Source organism: Brassica oleracea, chromosome C9 (assembly GCF_000695525.1).
Source record: "Brassica oleracea var. oleracea cultivar TO1000 chromosome C9, BOL, whole genome shotgun sequence".
Taxonomy (NCBI): domain Eukaryota; kingdom Viridiplantae; phylum Streptophyta; class Magnoliopsida; order Brassicales; family Brassicaceae; genus Brassica; species Brassica oleracea.
The window spans coordinates 53364292-53383446 of record NC_027756.1 but is presented as its reverse complement, the minus strand read 5'-3'; the positions used below and the strand labels follow the sequence as shown (position 1 = coordinate 53383446).

General features: G+C 34.2%; 3 protein-coding genes and 1 pseudogene across 3 annotated transcripts; all 4 read left to right on the top strand.

Annotated features, from left to right (window-relative positions):
- Positions 1-5497: 5497 nt before the first annotated feature.
- Positions 5498-6439, top strand: LOC106318328 (annotated as a pseudogene).
- Positions 6440-7883: 1444 nt separating this feature from the next.
- LOC106315354 (salicylate/benzoate carboxyl methyltransferase-like) lies at positions 7884-9815 on the top strand. The gene is made up of 3 exons (XM_013753085.1): positions 7884-8220; positions 8316-8336; positions 9543-9815. Exons 1-3 carry the CDS (start codon positions 7909-7911, stop codon positions 9813-9815), a joined length of 606 nt encoding a protein of 201 aa, XP_013608539.1. The 5' UTR covers positions 7884-7908.
- A 485-nt stretch (positions 9816-10300) lies between these two features.
- On the top strand, positions 10301-14191 carry LOC106318327 (salicylate/benzoate carboxyl methyltransferase). Its single transcript, XM_013756257.1, has 5 exons — positions 10301-10393; positions 12590-12722; positions 12862-13254; positions 13351-13608; positions 13701-14191. Exons 1-5 carry the CDS (start codon positions 10356-10358, stop codon positions 14058-14060), a joined length of 1182 nt encoding a protein of 393 aa, XP_013611711.1. The 5' UTR covers positions 10301-10355; the 3' UTR covers positions 14061-14191.
- Positions 14192-16120: 1929 nt separating this feature from the next.
- On the top strand, positions 16121-17543 carry LOC106316658 (zinc finger protein ZAT5). The gene has a single exon (XM_013754537.1). It carries the CDS (start codon positions 16347-16349, stop codon positions 17385-17387), a length of 1041 nt encoding a protein of 346 aa, XP_013609991.1. The 5' UTR covers positions 16121-16346; the 3' UTR covers positions 17388-17543.
- Positions 17544-19155: the final 1612 nt, after the last annotated feature.

Sequence of the window (19155 nt, the reverse complement as noted above, 5' to 3'; positions counted from 1 at the left end):
TTCATATATATATACATGTTATGTTACAAAAATGTATATTTCTTCCGTTTCAAAATATATGATATCTAAGATAGTTTTTGATATTTCAAAATGTTTGATATTTTTCATATTTCTAGATAATTTTAAACTGTATAAAAAATGTGTACATAATGCTATTTTATATTCTATTTTGTAATTAGATGAATAATTTTAAACATAATGATAGATTTTAGATAAAAATAATTTTGTATTAGACTAAAACATCGTACATTTCGAAACAAATGAATTATTATAAAGGCAACAAGTAGCAAAAAAAAATATACTGAAAATTTATGGCAGCTTTTTGATGGCTATGCTATCCAATCATGATTAGGTAAAAAAAGTTATAATAGCATGATTAATCCGGAGTTCTTAGAATGAGATTATAAACGGAATTTAAGAAACTGTTTCTTAACTTTTAACTAAAAAAACTAAGAACTTTAAGAACTGGTTCTTAGTTTTTTTAGTTAAAAGTCAAGAAACAGTTTTTTAACCTCCGCTAATAACCTCACTCTAAAAACTCCGAGTTAATCATGGTATAACAGTTTGTAATGGCATCTCCAACTCTACTCTATTTTTCACTTTAAAATAGAGTTTAGAGTAAAAATGATCTAACGGTACTCTATTTTTCATTTAATAATAGGGTAAAAAATAGGTTTAGTGCAAATATAAAATAATTTGTTTATTTTTTGTTCATCATTCTATTTTTTATTCTAAAATAGATTAGAATTCAATTCTACTATAGAATTACTTTATTTTCTATTTTGAAGCAAAAATGGAGTAAACCATTGGAGATCCAATGGTACAGGTGGTTTGGCGAGATTCATACCGGCGATCAAGAAAATAATTATTACCCTTTTGAGAATCAAAGCAGTATGAATGGTCGAGATGGGTACAAAAGCTACTCCACCAATGATCTTCTTAATGTTCTCCCATGTGCTAGACATATCTCATTTGCGGCATACCTACTACACAAGTTTTTTTTTGAAGGAAAAAAGAGTTAAACCCGAGTATATTAAAGACACAAACCTAACTTCCGGATAGAGGTATAGCCTACGGATAGACCCTCTCCTGAGCATTCAAATGCAGAAAGCAATAACTCATACCGGTGTGATCAGCAGGGTTCGAACCAGGGTTCGCCGTATTGGTATATTCTCTCAAGCGCCACTGGTTACCTACTACACAAGTTAACGCTTCAAATATTATGCATATAAGATTAGGATCTGCATAATCTAATAATATGTAATCATTCTGTAGCTATCATTCTCATAAATCTCTAGAGATTTAGATAGAATTTTGTATATCAGTAAAAATCAGTAGGTATATCCATCTATAGCAATCATTCTCAGAAATCTCTAGAGATTTAGATAGAATTTCGTGTTGAAACAACGTGGTGTGTTTCATATTGAAGATGACATGTCCCACATTCAATATATAAATTGAATGATGGGGATAAAGTAGCTAATGACACAGAAACTATAAAACGGTTCTTTGTTTTATTTCTTTCTTTTCTTTCTTCTTATTGTTGTGTTGAACAACTTACATTAGTCTCCCCTTATATAGGTAATAGAAACTTCTTATCTTTTCCTATTACAAGTTAATCTAGGAATCTTAGTCTTTATCCAAAACCTTTAAGTTATTCTTCTTTCCTTTATGGATAACTTGAATCTTAAGCTATCTCTTGAAGCTTATCCAACAATTAGTGTGTTGTTTTTTTATCTTGACATTATTGGAGTTGTTGCGGGAAGTTTTCATATTGCATAAGTTGGACGTTACAGAACTTTTCTAATTTGGAAATAAGTGCGTATGATATACATATATATCCTCCACAACACACAAAAATATTCGCTACCTACACTATGCTTTCAGACTATTTATATGATGGATGGATCATGGACTCTTGATACATTTTTTTGTGTGGTTATGGCCATTTAGAAAAAAATATTGGGTACGATTCAACTTATGGGCATAAAGAATGAGAAAAAGAAAGTATCTTGATCATCTCTTTGAAACTTATTCCAAGAATCTCATATTGATGATAGCAGACTCAAGAGTGTGGCCAAGCTTTTCAGCAGAGTTGAAAGAGTTACTTGTTCTAAAAGAAGATTTCAAGACTATTTTACAGAAATTGTATTTTGTTGGTTGTTTTATTCCAATATAGTTATCTGGATCATTTCAAATTTGAGTAGTAGAATAATGTTTTGATGTTAAAAAAAATATACTTAGGTTAAATATTCATTAGGTTTTGAAAAGTTCACTATATACATCGATTTATACACGTTGAGATCATACATTCCGTACATACATTATGTTAATAGTTAAACCACGAAAGAAAAAGGTTAAACCATGACATCCACAACAACAACCGTACCCGCTTAGCCTCCACAGCCGCCGCACCCTCCACAACCACCACCGTCTCCTCTTCCATCTCCGCCTCCACCATCATCACATCCACAACAACAGCCGCCCCCACCGCCAGAATCTGCGATGATCACAGCCGCAGCTACCGTAGTAGCTGTAGTGGAAACATTCCTTGTCAAAACAACAAGTCCTCCATCTTTTGATCCCGTTTGACCCATTTCCAAATCTCGCGACTGAGACACTATAGGCCTTTGCTTTCTGTGTTTGAGGACACAACATAAGACAAGAGACGGCAAAACAATACCGGCACATACTATAATAATGACAATTACAAAAGTATCCATTAAATTTTTTTCTGTAGGTAAATTGATATAAAAAATGCGATAGTAGTGTCCTTTTTTATATAGAAGTTTATGCTGTACTCCTGTCTATTCTATTAAAATAGCAGCATGACCTATTGATAAATATTATGTCCAATTATTATTTGTTATTTTTCCATGTTATCTACTGATTTATATATAACTGTATCTATTTACATCAAAACAAAGTCAAGCCACGTTATATTTTTTTCTACCAAAAACAGTGACCACATTCTCTTTCCAAACACTTTTTATTTTCATCAATTAATTATCACTAACAAACAAAAATTATGACCACGACACTTAATTCCAGAACCATGACAGGATTATGATCAAACTAAACTGACCCTGGAATCTATTCCCATTTATGTTCGGTTGATCATATGTACCGATGGCTCTAGCTTGGCGTTGTGGTTGTCTAGGTCGAAGGTTGGCAGCTCCTTGACCAATGGCCTCTCCTTCTTGAGGCTGATTCTGATGTTGTTCCATCATAAATCCCAATCTGTGTAGGTGAGCCTGTTGCTCTTCTTCTCTTCTTCTCCTTGCGATCTGCCTTTCAAGTGCTTTAATGTCTTCAACTGGTGGAACTAGGTTTGTTGGGCCTCTGCTCCTCAAGTTCATGCACCTGAGATACAAAATTGCTAGGATAGAGTATCAGTAACTAGATATAATAAAAGTAAGACTTAGTCTCAAGTAAGGGCCAAATCTCAATGTCACAATCAGACTAGGATTGGCAACGGCGCCAATTTGATAATAGGGTTTTTTGCCTATTGCAAATGTTGTAGTATAGTGGGGTGAATGTCGAACCAGTCCTAGTGATGTGAATCAGTGAGAATACAAGTCATTTCTTAAGCTAAGTAGATTCAATAGTGGTGAGTGTGTGACAAGTAACAATAGCAAACAGAGCAATACAACAAGGTTTTAATCAATTTAAACAAGTGAATCCATGGGTATTGGGAATTGACTTCAAGTAACTAAGATCCAATCTAGGTGACAAGCTTTCAATCAAAGTAATCTCTTAAGTCTAAACATAATTTTAGACAAGTCCTATGTCTAGGTAAATGTCCATTTGCTTAGAAATCATTAAACATCAAATGTCTTTGGCTTAATTCAATCAAGCAATCTTTAAGTTCAAGTTTAATAACTATCTAGCAATTTTAACATCAAGTGTCCTTGGCTAATCTCACTAGAGCTTAGTTGAGTTGATTCAAACACTTCATCTAATCATGTCTGATGAGAAGTGTTTAGAAATCAGGTTTAGAGTGATCAAGACTAAACAAGCATTAAAAATACTCAACAAGCAAGTTCATACAAGGATCTAATACAATAACACCATAGATCTTCACTAAGTTACTCTAATCTCCCTAACCCATGAATTCTTAAGGAAACTACTCACTAATCTCCATGAAAACACTTAATCTCATAATAGATTGAAGCATATTCAAGTAGATACAACAGAGAATAAAGATAAACAAGGATTAAACAAGCAAATTCAAGAGAATAAGAAGAAAAGAAACTAAAGATTCAAGCTTTCTCTCTCAAGAGTTCTTGTGTTCTTCATAAAAAAGTAGATAGATCCCCCATTATTGTCTGAAAAGTAGTTATATATTACTAAAACTCGAGCTGGGGTTGACCCATAAAAACAGATATTTTTCTCCGTAGTGACCATAAAAGGTCGCTACCAGAGGTCACTACGCCTGTAGCGACCTGAAATGCCCGCTACGGGTGGCCGCTAGGACACTTAGACGATTTTTTCGCATTCTTGAACTCATAGCGACCTCATTATGCCGCTACGGAAGACCGCTACAGAAAGCGCTTCAACTATAGCGGTCTCTCTAACCCGCTACACACTCCCGCTACGGTACTTAGGCGCCTCAGCTCTATCTTCTGTAGCGACCATCTTTTGCCGCTACGCCTGGCCGCTAGGAATGTCATATTGATATGTGTGTAGTATTTTGATCATAAATCCCTCAATACAGCTCCAAACGACTTGAAACCACCTCCATTGTAAAGCTAACTCAATTTCCAGTGTCTCCACAAATTTTGAGCTTCAGAAGAGATCTTTAAGGCCTTCATCCGTGTTCATCTTTCACTCTTTGGACTCAAAATCCCTCCAATGGTCTTCTAACTCATCCATGGTGCTCTCCAACACCTGATATGTACAAATGCAATGATATGCAACCTAAATGTGCCTAAATGATACTCTAAATGACCAAACCATGCAAGAATAAGAAGTTAAAAACATGTAAATTCACAAGATATCATGTCTTCATCGTCGGTTCCTGGCTCCATAGCTTCCCATGCCTTGTGCACGCGTAGGAGTGCTTTCATCTTCATCACCCATACCGTGTAGTTTGATGTGTTTAACATCGGACACACCACTGCACTAGGAACTGATTTCTTCATCTTTACTACTGCCTTTGAATCTGTTATAGCTTTTGGGTCTGCCATCGTTTCTGTATCCAAGCTCTATGTGATCGAGATAAACCACAAGCTCTGATACCAAATAAAGTAGCTAATGACACAGAAACTATAAAACGGTTCTTTGTTTTATTTCTTTCTTTTCTTTCTTCTTATTGTTGTGTTGAACAACTTACATTAGTCTCCCCTTATATAGGTAATAGAAACTTCTTATCTTTTCCTATTACAAGTTAATCTAGGAATCTTAGTCTTTATCCAAAAACTTTAAGTTATTCTTCTTTCCTTTATGGATAACTTGAATCTTAAGCTATCTCTTGAAGCTTATCCAACAGGGGAGCCTCCCTCAAGAAACATATCATATTTTTATAGTTCTTAATTTTCAACAATTTTCTTTAAACAGTGCGAAATGAATTCAAGATTCACCCGTTCGATTTCTTCCTCAAGGTCCTTCTCACCAATTCATCTTCACATTACATGAGTGTATATGCTAATTTGACATAGATGTATGCATTTATCTACGTTTTTGTATACATGCGATCACATGCAGGTGTGATGGGAAGAGTGAAACTGAGATGAACAAAGGCGGTCAGGAGGGTAGTCAATACCCTTTTGTGAGTATTTTAAGTATGAGTGGAGGATATGGACACAATAGCTACTCCACCAACTCTCTTCTTCAGGTTCTTTCATCTTCTATATACATTTTTTTTTATTTTTTTGTAGGACATGCATACACAAACTAATGTATCATTATATATTATATATATTCTTACTCAAACTATTTTGACTTCAACATATTTGCGTCTTTCTTTGTTATATGCAGAGAAGAGTTTTATCAATGACCAAACCCATCCTGGTTAAAAACACTAAAGAAATGATGAGAAACTTGGACTTTCCTGAGTGCATTAAACTAGCCGATTTGGGATGTTCTTCGGGACAAAACACGTTCATGGTCATGTCTGATATCGTCAACACAATCAATACGTACGTTGTGTGAAGAAAGCAGCAAAAAACCTCCAGAGATAGATTGTTGTCTCAACGATCTCTCTGGTAATGATTTCAACACGACGTTCAAGTTCATGACTTTCTTCAAAGATATGCTCACAACCAAAATACCATGCTTTGTCTCTGGAGTACCTGGTTCCTTTCACTCAAATTTTGTCTTTGACGGATATTAAATATTAATATTTTCTTTTATTTGTAAAATAACGGATATTTAGACTTTTCGAATCTTTCGATTAATAAATCAAATCAAATTTTACTATTAGCTGATTTCAATATTTTATTTTCACATTATATTATTTACTTTCTGATTTATTCTATTTTCTATATATCAATTACTCTCATTTACGCTCACAGAAATCAATCACACTCGACAAATCTCTACACTGATTGGGTAAGAATGTTGGAGTAGTGTATTTTGCAACAGCTCACCTGTTTCACTTTTATGATATTTGTCCTGCCTCGATAAAGTGGTGACAAATTCTCGGCAACCTAAATGACTAAAATACTAATTGTTCAAGAAAAATAGCTTGTGTTAAAAAAAAAAGGTGCTAGAAAGGAAGCAAACCAAAAAGGCAATCAATCTATATTTAAATGATATATACTTCATCCGCTTCAAAATGTATAATGTTTAAGATAGTTTTTGATGTTTCAAATTGTTTAATATTTTTATGTTTGTAAATTTTAAATTTTATCAAAAATTGGTGTAGGTAATAATATTTTTAAAATCTATTTTGTAATTAGTTGAATAATTTTAAATTATATTTGAATGGTAGTTTTTAAATATTTTTTTAATAGTTGTATATTAGACTAAAACATCATACATTTTGATACAGATGAAGTATTAGAAAGACAACAAGTAGCAAAGAAAAACAAAATATTGAAAATGTACGGCAGCTTTTTGATGGCCCCTACTATTCAGCATGATTCAGTAAAAAACATATAACAGTTTGTAACTAGAAAATAAATTCAACAGGCAGGTGTGATGGTGAGATTCATACCGGCGATCAAGAAATTATTATTACCCTTTTGAGAATACTCAAAGCGGTATGAATGGTGGAGATGGGGGACAAGTCAACAGTTACTCCACCAATGATCTTCTTGATGTTCTTCCATGTGCTAGACATCGCCTTTGCGGCATACATACTAACACAAGTTCACTTCAAATATTATGTATATATAAGTTTAGGATCTGTATAATCTAATAATACAATGGTTCAAGATAAAAACAAAAATCAGTAGGTATATTCATCTTCTATAGCAATCATTCTCAGAAGTCTCTAGAGATTTGGATAGGATTTTGTGTTGAAACAACTTGGTCTATTTAACATTGATGACGACATATCCCACAACCAATAAATAAATTGATTGAGGATAGCCTCCCTCAAAAAACATATCATATTGCTATAGTTCTCATTTTTCAATAATTTTCTTCAAACAGTGCGCGAAATGAATTCAAGATTCACCCGTTCGATTTCTCCCTCAGGGTCCTTCTCACCGATTCATCTTCACGTTACATGATTGTATATGCTAATTTGACATAGATTATGCATTTGTCTATGGCTCTGAATGGTGCGGGACAAACGGTACAACTGCGGTGCAGTTTTAACAATTATAAAAACGTATAGATATACAGTATATGTAAAGATTTTTGTTATTGTTCACTGGAGGGCGGATTAAAACATTTGAAGCCTATGTATGTGTCTATACATGCCATCCATGCAGGTGTGATGGGAAGAGTTAATACGAGATGAATAAAGGCGATGAGGAGGAGAGTAGTAAATACCCTTTAGTGAGTATTTTAAGTATGAGTGGAGGAGATGGACACAAGATGAGTGTGTACCTAACCAGTTCAAGTCCTCTAAGTGAACACAAGGCTTACTTGAATCAATTCCAGACAGATTTTAAGACGTTTCTAAGAATGCGTTCTGAAGAAATGGTATCTAGTGGACACATGGTTCTCACATTAATCGGCAGAAAGACTCTTGATGATCCATTGCATAGGGATTGCTGTCACTGGTTGACATTGTTATCCGATTCTCTTTGTGACCTAGTCTTCGAGGTAAGAAAATCATTAGATATCACATTTGTTGATATTTTATTGTACCAAAATGGTTATTCTAAATGATATATACTTTTATCATGATCTTTGTATAGGCTCTTGTGAGTGCATCAAAGGTGAGTTCGTTCAAGGTGCCGTTTTATGATCCTAACGGAGAAGAAGTAAAAGAAATTATTAGAAACTAGTATTATCACCCCGTGCTAAACACGGATCAGTTTTTGCTTGCATTTAAATAATCTTGTTTATAAATTCTAACATTTTATTTGATCAAAGCTAAACATTATTCTGGTCACATTCTAGAGCTGGATAAAATGGACACCTATAATTAGAAGTGTTGCATCCAAATAACAGTTAGAATTTATAAAGGGTTAAAACACCTATTGTAATTTTTTCGAATAGAGATAATAATTTTTATAAAGCATTTAAATATAGTTAAAAAATTTGACATTTCATTCATTCAATTTTATTTCTATTTTTTATATATAAGTCTTCTTTTAAATATCAATCTAATTATTTTAGATATAATAAACAGTGAACCAACAATAAATTATGAAAACCATTAAAATTTTATTGAAAAAAATAGTATATCAATGCAGTAGAAAGATAAATGGCAAACTAACTTTTTAAAAGAATATGCATTTAGGATATTTTGTTTGAACTTACATTTTAGGATTCTTTTCACTTTCCTCTTCCTCTACCGTCGTCAACACAACTTGGAACTTCAAAGATAAAAAAGAAAACATGCATAAAATTGTCACTTTGTATATAATACTCATAAACAGATTTGTAAAACAGTCGAATAAATTTGTATATAATAGATTACGACATACTGATCTTTTTCTTTTGAAGAATTGAGTTTTGAAATAGGAGTATACTTAAGACCCATCTTCAACCTTAACCCTGAATGTAAAAAGAATTAAAGAGCTTAAAATTGAGGAGGAAAAAAGTAAATACTGCATGAATAAACGCAATTCATAAGTTTGAATGGATTTCTTACTACAGTCAAGCATAAAAAAAAAAGACTGAAGAAGAAAAGAGAGATATTCAGTTACAAAAAAAATAAGAAGAACTTTTGAAATACGCAGTCATAGAATTACATCGTACAAATATATAATAAATAGTCAAATATAGGTAGTTAGTAGTGGTGATCGTGGATTTGTAGAAAGAATAACCGATGGCAAACTGGAGTGATTTTTTTCTTTTTTGATTTTGTCTAGTAACTATTAGATTGATGTCATTTTATGTGTTTTCCTTAATTTAAATTAGTTTTATTTTTTTAATTATCTGGCAAAATCTGATTGGTTGAGGGATTTATGATTTAGTATATAGAGGATGAGGGTTCATTCATGGTAAACGACTTGGAGACACACATATTTGATCTCGGTCTAAGCAACGAAGAATATGGCTTGCAATCAGATAGAGCAAAAGCAGGGGGAAAAGAAGCTATTTGCATCAGAGCAGTGACTGAAACAATGCTTGTAGCTCACTTTGGAGATGCCATTAATATCGATACATTATATTGTTTGAAAAATATACATGATAGCTGCAAGAACAAAACGTCTATCAGTCTAGTCGTTTCACTGATTCGGAAATAAAATTTAATAATTTATAATCCGTGTGACGTGCCAGGTTTAGATCCATATAAAATACCGACAAAAATCAATATAAAACAAACTTTTTGAAATATAAACACTTGACTAAGACCTACATAGTGCATTTTCTATTATAAAATTTAAAAGATAAAAAATCCATATATATTTTTTTAAAAAATCATATAAATCATTCGATTTCATTCTTTCTTTCTTTATTTTAAAATGTTTCAAAAAAAAAGATACACACTTGTGATTCGAACACTGATAAATGACGTGACTTGAAATGATTCATACAGACAATTTTTTTGGGACATGTCACATGTAACATGTGGGAAATTGAAAAAAAATCCACAACCCTTTTTTTGTTAAAATAACTTTCATTTAATCACTATACGGTGTATATACAAAGAGACATTTTATCAAGTCAATTCCACCTCTATAAATAAAGTGTGCTAGGACATAGCCTTCTTATACAACATAACGTGTAATAGCTATCGTCCTTAATTTCAGTTCTTGAGCTAGCTTAAAGTGATAGTGCGAGCAATGCATTCAAGATTCATCAACACCAATCCTTATTCGAGGTTTGTCCCTTCCATAATTCCATTCATCTTCAATCCTGGTCCAACAGTCAAGTAGGTATTGTAAAGTACTTGGGAAAACTAGTCAATTGATCTTGCAAATAACCATGAAGATTTTTGCTGTGTTTCTTTTTTTTTTTCTATTCAAACATCACAATAAAAATCATCTGTTTTACAGTTGTTTAGGATCAATCTTATGCAGATGTGAAGTTTCGGAATAATTCATCAAAAATTTGGTCAGTGTTTTGATGATAATGGTATTTCAGATAAAAAAAACTTCTATATTTGTTGGTATATCTAGACAGAAGTTTAATAAACAAGAAAATATGTTTTAGCAATATTTCTGATATATAATTCAAAGGATTTTATGCAAATAAGTCGTATGGAGATATTGTTTTTTGGTAAAAAAAAAAAAACTTTTTTCAGTTTGCTTGTAAAAATTATTCGATAAACAGAGAAACTGATAATTCTACGCGAACATTAACACATGGCTCGTCTCTTTTCGCGTGCCACTTATCTAAATGTAGATCACATATTCGTGTGCTCTCATATGAGAGTACGAACCCACAACAAGGACAGGGCATGGGGGATACTGATCACTGAAACCATCAACTAGTGTCACAGCACCCTTGCATTAAAATTGTCTTTATCTAGAAGCTTTCTACAGTGCATTAGTCCAGATAACTCTAAGAAGAAACGATTCCCAACTTTCACCTAGAAAATCTCCTTGCGCGTTATACCCCCAAATATCCTCCCAAACCTAACTCTTAGCGACTCCGCCGTCACGACCTCCGCTTGCCTCTCCGGCGCCAATCGGCGTTGCGAGAGGGCCCCGGCCTACTGCTCCCACCTTGTCCATATTCTTCTCCGGCGTGGTTGATGTTGGTGAGTGACTCTGCACTTGGTTTTCTTCGGCGTGCTCCGTCGAAGGTTTGAGATGTGCTTCGAGTTCTGGAGCCCTAGCGACTGCTCCATCTCTCTGAACCTCTCTTAGCCAGGTTATGTGTCGCCTCTGCCAGCTTCTGTGTTATCTCATCGGTGTGGTTCCTTAACGTCGCTTTGTGGCTATCTCCGTCAAAGGCTATCTCGGGTGGCTCCGCTTGAGTTTTGAGGTCTCGGGACTTCTAGCACCGGTGAGGAAACGACACGTTCGTATCTTCGAAGGTTCAAGCTTAAGTGATTCTGCTAATGAGTGTAGCTTTAGGTAGCTCCTCGTCCCTCCTTTGTTTTGGACTTGGCGTCGCTTGTTGGTCTGAGTTTGATTTGCAGGTTAAACAGATATGGGTAACAGAGTTTCTTCGGATTCCTTGTGCTCGGGGTTCGCTTTGCTACTAGAGGAGGTAGTAAGGCCCATGAGTGGTGATGCTGCCCCTTGTTCGATACCGGCTTAGAGGACGAGTACGGATTGTGCAAGTTGAGCGCTATTAAGCTTTTGTGGTTAGTGTTGTCCCGTCTTTTGCTGGAACTTGGTTCAGTTCATTGTCCCTGCTCGGACCTAGAGGGCTGTCCTTGAGCGGGTGTGGTTCTGCTCTTCTGAGGAATAGCAAACTGTTCGGGTAACCGGATGAAACAACTTCTTGTTAGCATTGCGTGTCTCATCTCACTTGTTTTCGAGCTTCTCTTCCCTTACCCAGCTTGGTTCAGCCTCTCACTCAGATTTTTCAAGTTTGTATCGCTATCTTTAGTCCTGTTCGCTTTCAAGCAGAACGGCTAAGATATCGATTGATATTTGCTTCCATGTTTTTATCTTTTTTGCCATGGAATCAAGATCAGGGGTCTTATATCTTGTCAAACACATCACGTAAAACCTCAACTTTCATTTTGAAATGATATTTACCATTTAGCAAAAAAAAAAAAAAACGATTCCCAACGTTATTTTCAGTATATACGGATAGGAAATCTTATTTAAGAACAATGGAGATATCACGTAAAAAATACGTTATATTTCATAAAAAAAATATTTTGTTTCTTGATAATGATATTTCATCAAGTTTTCATTCTATTATACTGTATATAGTTGCAGCTCTCTTTTTTTTGCAGCTCTTTTTTACACCATTAAATTGTACTAATTATCTCTTTATAAGTCTTAAGATAATGTATCAATTAGTGCAAAAATATACATTAAATATTCATCCGCACCAATCCTTCTCCTTTTAATGTTGGATTAATCTTCAATGCGTGTGTATATTATACATGCAGCTGTGATTGTAAGACTGATAATGAGAAGTCTAATGGCGATGATGAGAGAAGTAGTGAATACTCTTTTGTGAATGCTCTTAGTATGAGCGGAGGAGATGGAGACAACAGTTACTCAACCAATTCTATTCTTCAGGTACTTTCATCTTTTATATATGTATAAATAATCAATTGCCTAATTACTTCTCCAAAGTGTGAACATATAAATATGACACCCAATATTTTACTAACTACCAAATTAAAAAAAAAATGCTATTTTTTTTTTTAATTTTCAGAAAAGAGTTTTATCAAGGACCAAAAGAGTGTTGGTTGAAAACACCAAAGAAATGATGAAAAAGTTGGAGTTTCCTAGATGCATTAAAGTAGCCGACTTGGGATGTTCATCCGGACAAAACACATTTTTGGCGATGTCTGAGATCGTCAACACAATCAATGCATTATGTAAAGAGTCGAACAAAAACCCACCAGAGATAGATTGTTGTCTGAATGATCTCCCTAGTAACGATTTCAACACAACTTTCAAGTTCATAACTTCCTTCAACAAGAAGCTCACAAGACAAGGATCGTGCTTCGTGTCTGCAGTACCTGATTCCTTTTACTCGAGGCTCTTCCCTCGCAAGAGTCTCCATCTCGTACATTCAGTTTACAGTATTCATTTTCTCTCTAAGGTCTTAATTATAAATACTTAGTTATAACTTTCCATTTATACACACATTTATAAATATATATATAAGCTTCTAACAATGAAATTTTGGACTTGCAAGGTTCCGGATGGTCTGGAGAATAACAGGATGAATGTGTACATAACAAGTTCAAGTCCTCTAAGTGAACACAAGGCTTACCTGAATCAATTCCAGAAAGATTTTAAGACATTTCTGAGAATGCGTTCTGAAGAGATGGTATCTAGTGGACGCATGGTTCTCACGTTAATTGGCAGAAAGACTCTTGATGATCCATTGTATAGGGATTGCTGTCACTTTTGGACACTGTTATCCCAATCTCTTCAAGACCTAGTTTTAGAGGTATTAAATTATTATATATTCTTATTTTAAATTTAAAATATGTTCACGGGTTATTTCAAAAAATTTAAATCGTTTGTTGTCAATTTATGTAGGGTGTTGTGAGTGCATCGAAGGTGAGTTCGTTCAAGATGCCGTTTTATGATCCGAGCATAGAAGAAGTGACAGATCTTATAAGAAAAGAGGGTTCCTTCAAAATAAATAACTTGGAGACACATGGATTTGATCTTGGTCATAGTGTTGAAGACTGTAGCTTGCAATCACATGGAGTTAAAGCAGGGCAAAAAGAAGCTAGTTGCATAAGAGCAGTGACTGAGAGGATGCTCGTTGCTCACTTTGGAGATGACATCAATATTGATACATTGTTTAACAAGTATGCGCTTCGTGTGTCTCAGCATGCAAGCTGTAGGATCAAGACGAGTGTCTCTCTAGTCGTTGCGTTGATCCGGAAATAACTTTTGTTATGTATTGATGATTAACTTTAAAGTACTCAATGGCTTGTAATTTGTGTCATGTATTGTTGTTTTATTTTGTAAATGTGGATTTGTGAACGTGCGACCCTGAAATAGACACGAGATTAAGTAAGGGCTCACACACACTCGATAATGATCCTTAATTATAAATAAGCTTAGAGAAACGAGTTGTGCTCCTTAACTCTCCCACTATCAACAGTTAAGGATTTTTGCATGCACCTATTAATCAACTATATACATATGCAATAATATGTATAGATATACAATGTCTACATGCGGTCCATGTTATCAAGTCGGTACTCTTCCCTAATCATTGGGAGTAAGCATGCAATGACTAGCCACTATCTTTTTCTTTTATATAATTATTTAGCTACTAACCTAATTAGTCTCCCAATAAATGGATAGTAGACCTTATATTAGATATACTTTTTCCTCATTTTAGTTATATATAGCATTTTTCATTTACACATTTTTCAATTAAAATTTTTAGCAAAAAAAAAAAACATTTTCAATTAATCCCTACTTCTACAAGAGCTTCTAAGCTTAATTTGTTATCTACCTACTTCTGTAATAGAACTTCTAAGCTTAATTTGTTACTATATCACACATCATATCAATGATATCATTCGATTTTTTTTAATCCATAAACCATATAAATAATAGTATTTTCATGGGAGAATTATTATATCGCAGAAAAATACTAAAGCGGCGGAGAGGAGCATGTATAATAGATTTCTGGTGTTATAAATATATAAAAATAAGATAATTAACTCTTGAAGATACGATTAGCTGCACTTGCTGATTGCTTGCTACTTGGTAATATTCTTTACGTGGAGTGGGTGCTCTTCGCATCATGCATCCGTTAACGGAATCCGTATATACTTTCGATCTGCACATACACACGCCACCATGTGTTTATTTATGATATAAATTTGTATTTATCTCTCCATTTTACACTTTATTAACTTAATATTCTATGTGCAAAGTGAATTTCTACAATATATAATGGTGAAATTCGATTCCCCTTTCTTTTAAACAACTTTAGGATATTTTGTACCGGTTTAATAAACATCATCACTAGACAAATATTATTGACTCGAATCTTGCTCGAAGTCTAATTATCGTAGCCTTGAGACAAACTGGTTGGACTTTAGTTGTTTAGAGTCGGTTTTCAGACAATTTTAGATAATGTTTTTTCAATACACATTTACGTATAGACGTGTACACGTATATATATGTAAGAGAAATATTTTAAAAGAAAGGAACAAATCATGATAGATGGAGTGGAGTAGTGGTAGAGAGAGATGAAGGGCGAGCCGTAGATTCCGTGAGGGACAGGCTTGCATTGCACTTACCACCATTCCCTTCCTTCACCCAAACCTATCGCTTAACCTATACTCCTTCCTTCATTTATTTTTTCTTTAATAATATATATACAGTTTTAGAACAAATGTAAAATGCGTGTGATTTGATTTAGAACTAGATTGCAGATTAAAACTTGATAAGACTTGTAAGAAAAATAAATCAACAATTACAATGTAAGATACAAACTACATATTCTCCATGACTATTTTCAAAATAGTAAAGTTTTATTGTTGAAATTTACAAAAAAAATCATGTTTAAACTTTAAAACTATATATATAATGCTGAATCATATAATTAGATATGCTTTAGTCATGTTCTATCTTATAATGACTATTTTGAAGTGATGCCTAAAATTTGTTAACGTACATATCAAAGTGAAAACTAATTTTAACAACAAACAAAAACTACTAAACTATTTGATATGTGTTCACACCCAAAATAAATAGGTACACAGAGTAACAAAACGGAAATGAAGTGGAATAAACAAATAGTACTATAGAAATTGTCTAAAATTGCACATTTTTGTTGCAAATGGTTAAACACACTCTTTCTTTATCTCTCTTTATCTCATTGTCTTGTGATTAGTTTGCCAAGTTGGGTAAATACTAGAAGAGAGACAATAACAGAATTACTAAAATTTAAGAGGCTACAAAAAGACAAGTCCAAACATATTCACACACTTGCAAAGCTTTTCTTATATATGTGTGGTGTCTCTCTTTGACTTGTCTCTTCCTATATCACTAACTATTTATGTATCCATCTCTCCACACATCTCTCTCCATCTCACACACACACACATCTTCCTGTTTAACACATTACTATATATGCATCCCTCATTCTTAACTTCTTCATAATCAACATCAACACAAATCCTCTTCTCCTTTAGTGATCTTCATCTCTTAATGGAAGCGTTTGAAGAGGCCATAGCGGCTTCAAAGGAGCAATCATTGATCTTTAAAGGGAAGCGTACAAAGCGACAACGTCCACAGTCTCCTATTCCTTTCTCTATCATCTCCCCTCCTATAGTTTCTTCCCATGCACATGACATTCAAGAAGAATCCAAAAAAGATGGTGTGATCACATCTTCATCTTCATCAGCCTCTTGGTCCTCTAACAACAACGCAACTTTGAAGGCTGAAGAAGACGAAGAAGAGCAAGAAATAGCCAACTGTTTGATTCTCTTGTCCCAAGGTCACTCTCTTCCCCTACCTAACCACGAAGCAAACAACAATAACACGTATAGATTTAGCAGCAGGAGGTTTCTAGAGACTTCTTCATCTAACGGTGGTGACAAAGCCGGTTACTACGTTTATCAATGCAAAACATGTGACCGGACCTTCCCTTCTTTCCAGGCTTTAGGCGGCCATAGAGCTAGCCACAAGAAACCTAAAGCCACGTTATCCTCATACTCCAACATTGACGTTAAGAAGAATATCTACGAAAGTAACGCCGTTTCACTCGTCACAACCTCAACTATTTACAAGAACAATAACAATAGATCGCTTGCCGTGTATGGTAAGGCTGGTAGCAATAAGGTTCATGAATGTGGAGTCTGTGGAGCCGAGTTTACGTCCGGGCAAGCCTTAGGTGGCCACATGAGACGGCATAGAGGCGCGGTGGTTATTGCTGCGGCGCCGGTTACCACCGTGACAGTGGCCACGGCTGCTGCCAACACGGAGTTATCATTGTCTTCTATGTCGTTCGATCAAATATCTGACGGTCAAGATCATTTGGTGATGCCAGCTACAAAGAGAGCTAAGAAGACGGTCGTGTCATTGGATTTGGATCTGAATCTACCCGCACCCGAAGATGAGAATCGGGTCAACGGGTTTACCTTTGCTTTGAAGCAAAAACAGGAACAAGAACATCAACCAACGATGCAAAGAGAAGAACCAAAGTGTCTTCTCATGTCTGCTCCTACTTTGGTGGATTGCCATTACTGATAAACATCATAACCTTAAAAAAAAACAGAAAATCATTTTTAATATTTTTTCTTCATTTTTATTTACTGGGAAAGTGGTAATTCATTGTTTGTATATCAAATATTTTTTTTTTGTATGTAACCGATTCTTTGCTTGTTAAAGACTTGCGAGATTCTTTTTTTTCATTGGGGTGTCTTTTTCTGAGGAATTATAAAATTTAATATTTTTTCTGAATGAATGTTAAATTACATTCAGCAAAAACTGTTTTAAATCAAGTGCATTAGAGTTTTATGAAAGCAATTAAGAAACTATCCTCTACTCTCTCCTAATATATAGTCACTTTGCTAGGTTATTTGTTACAAAAGAAATGTGTAGAAAAAATTGCTGTCACGGTCTCTTTATACTTTTGATCGAAAATTTAATTTTCTCTCTTTTATCCCCAAAAAAAAAACTAAAGCTCATGATAAGTGCGTGACGAAGGTCGAGTCTTATTGTTTTAACTAGGGGTTGTTATCCGCGCCAAGACGCGAAGTTTTTGTATTTTAATCTATTTTTGTCTTTTGCTTACTAATCTAGCATTCATTTTTTCAATGCAGTTTATCTTCACCATCTTCTCTTGTCTTGTTTACATTTGTTTTCACGTCGTTTGATTTGTCTTAGTTTTGGTTTGTGTAATAACTTAACCCTGCTCATTCTTTTTTCATTATTTATTGATTGATATTTTTATCTCGCTTAGCTCTGTGTTGCCACTAATTTTCTCAAATCATTTTTCATCATCTGCTTCGTATTCTTTTCATATTCATTAATTATTGTCTCCAATCTCTTTAAATCCTAAAAATCCTACATGTTCTTTTGTTTATTAAATCACATATTAAATATCGTTGAAACTGTTTATTTATTCTAATAAATCCTCACGATTATAACTAAGATGATATGGATAAAAGACTGATTATAATTTAGTTGAAATTAAAGTCTAAAGTAGAAGTTATTAAACTTGCAATCCTTCTTTTTGTCATCCAAGATAGCTTTAGTCAAATCAATTATATTGATTTAGAAAACCCATAAGCTATTTCAATCCCAAACAACCAAAAAACAGGCACATTTGTTATTGACGCTGCGGCGGGTTTCCTTTACTATAAACATAATTGCTTGTCACAACTATTAATAAACCCAAATGTGTTTACAAAAGCTACTCATATAAGAGTTTCATACTCATTTCTCTTTCTCTAGTCATCTCCTATGTTAGTAGCTATCATAATACAATCATCAAACAAAGGACATATCTCTTGGTTCCATATAGAATATGCAAAAAGACTGTTTTCTGCAGATTCCATGATCACTGAGTATTATAAATATCAAACTCTGTCTATGGTCTATTTATATGTTGAGGAAATACCTCGAAATGTAGCTTCCAAATAATAATTTTCAGGCCAACACATTGCATGTAACCTCCACAATGGGATCATCGGATCTGCAGATACCGCTACATGTCGAGTCGAACGCAGCTACACATATGTTCCCTGCTTGTGCCTTTTATTCACAATCTACAATTCTCCCAAGAACCAGAATCAATATAAAATGAGGTAAAAGTTTTAGAGTCACAACAGACTTTGTATAGCCAAGCCCAATAAACCAAGCACCCAACGTAACATCCCCACTTGCCCATTTGTGCAGAAAATGACTTGATCATTATATAGTAGCACCGAGAAGTTAGATGGAGAATGAGGTATGAATGCAAAGTAGACAAAACATTTAAAATCTTACTGATTATGGGAAATATAAGAAATTG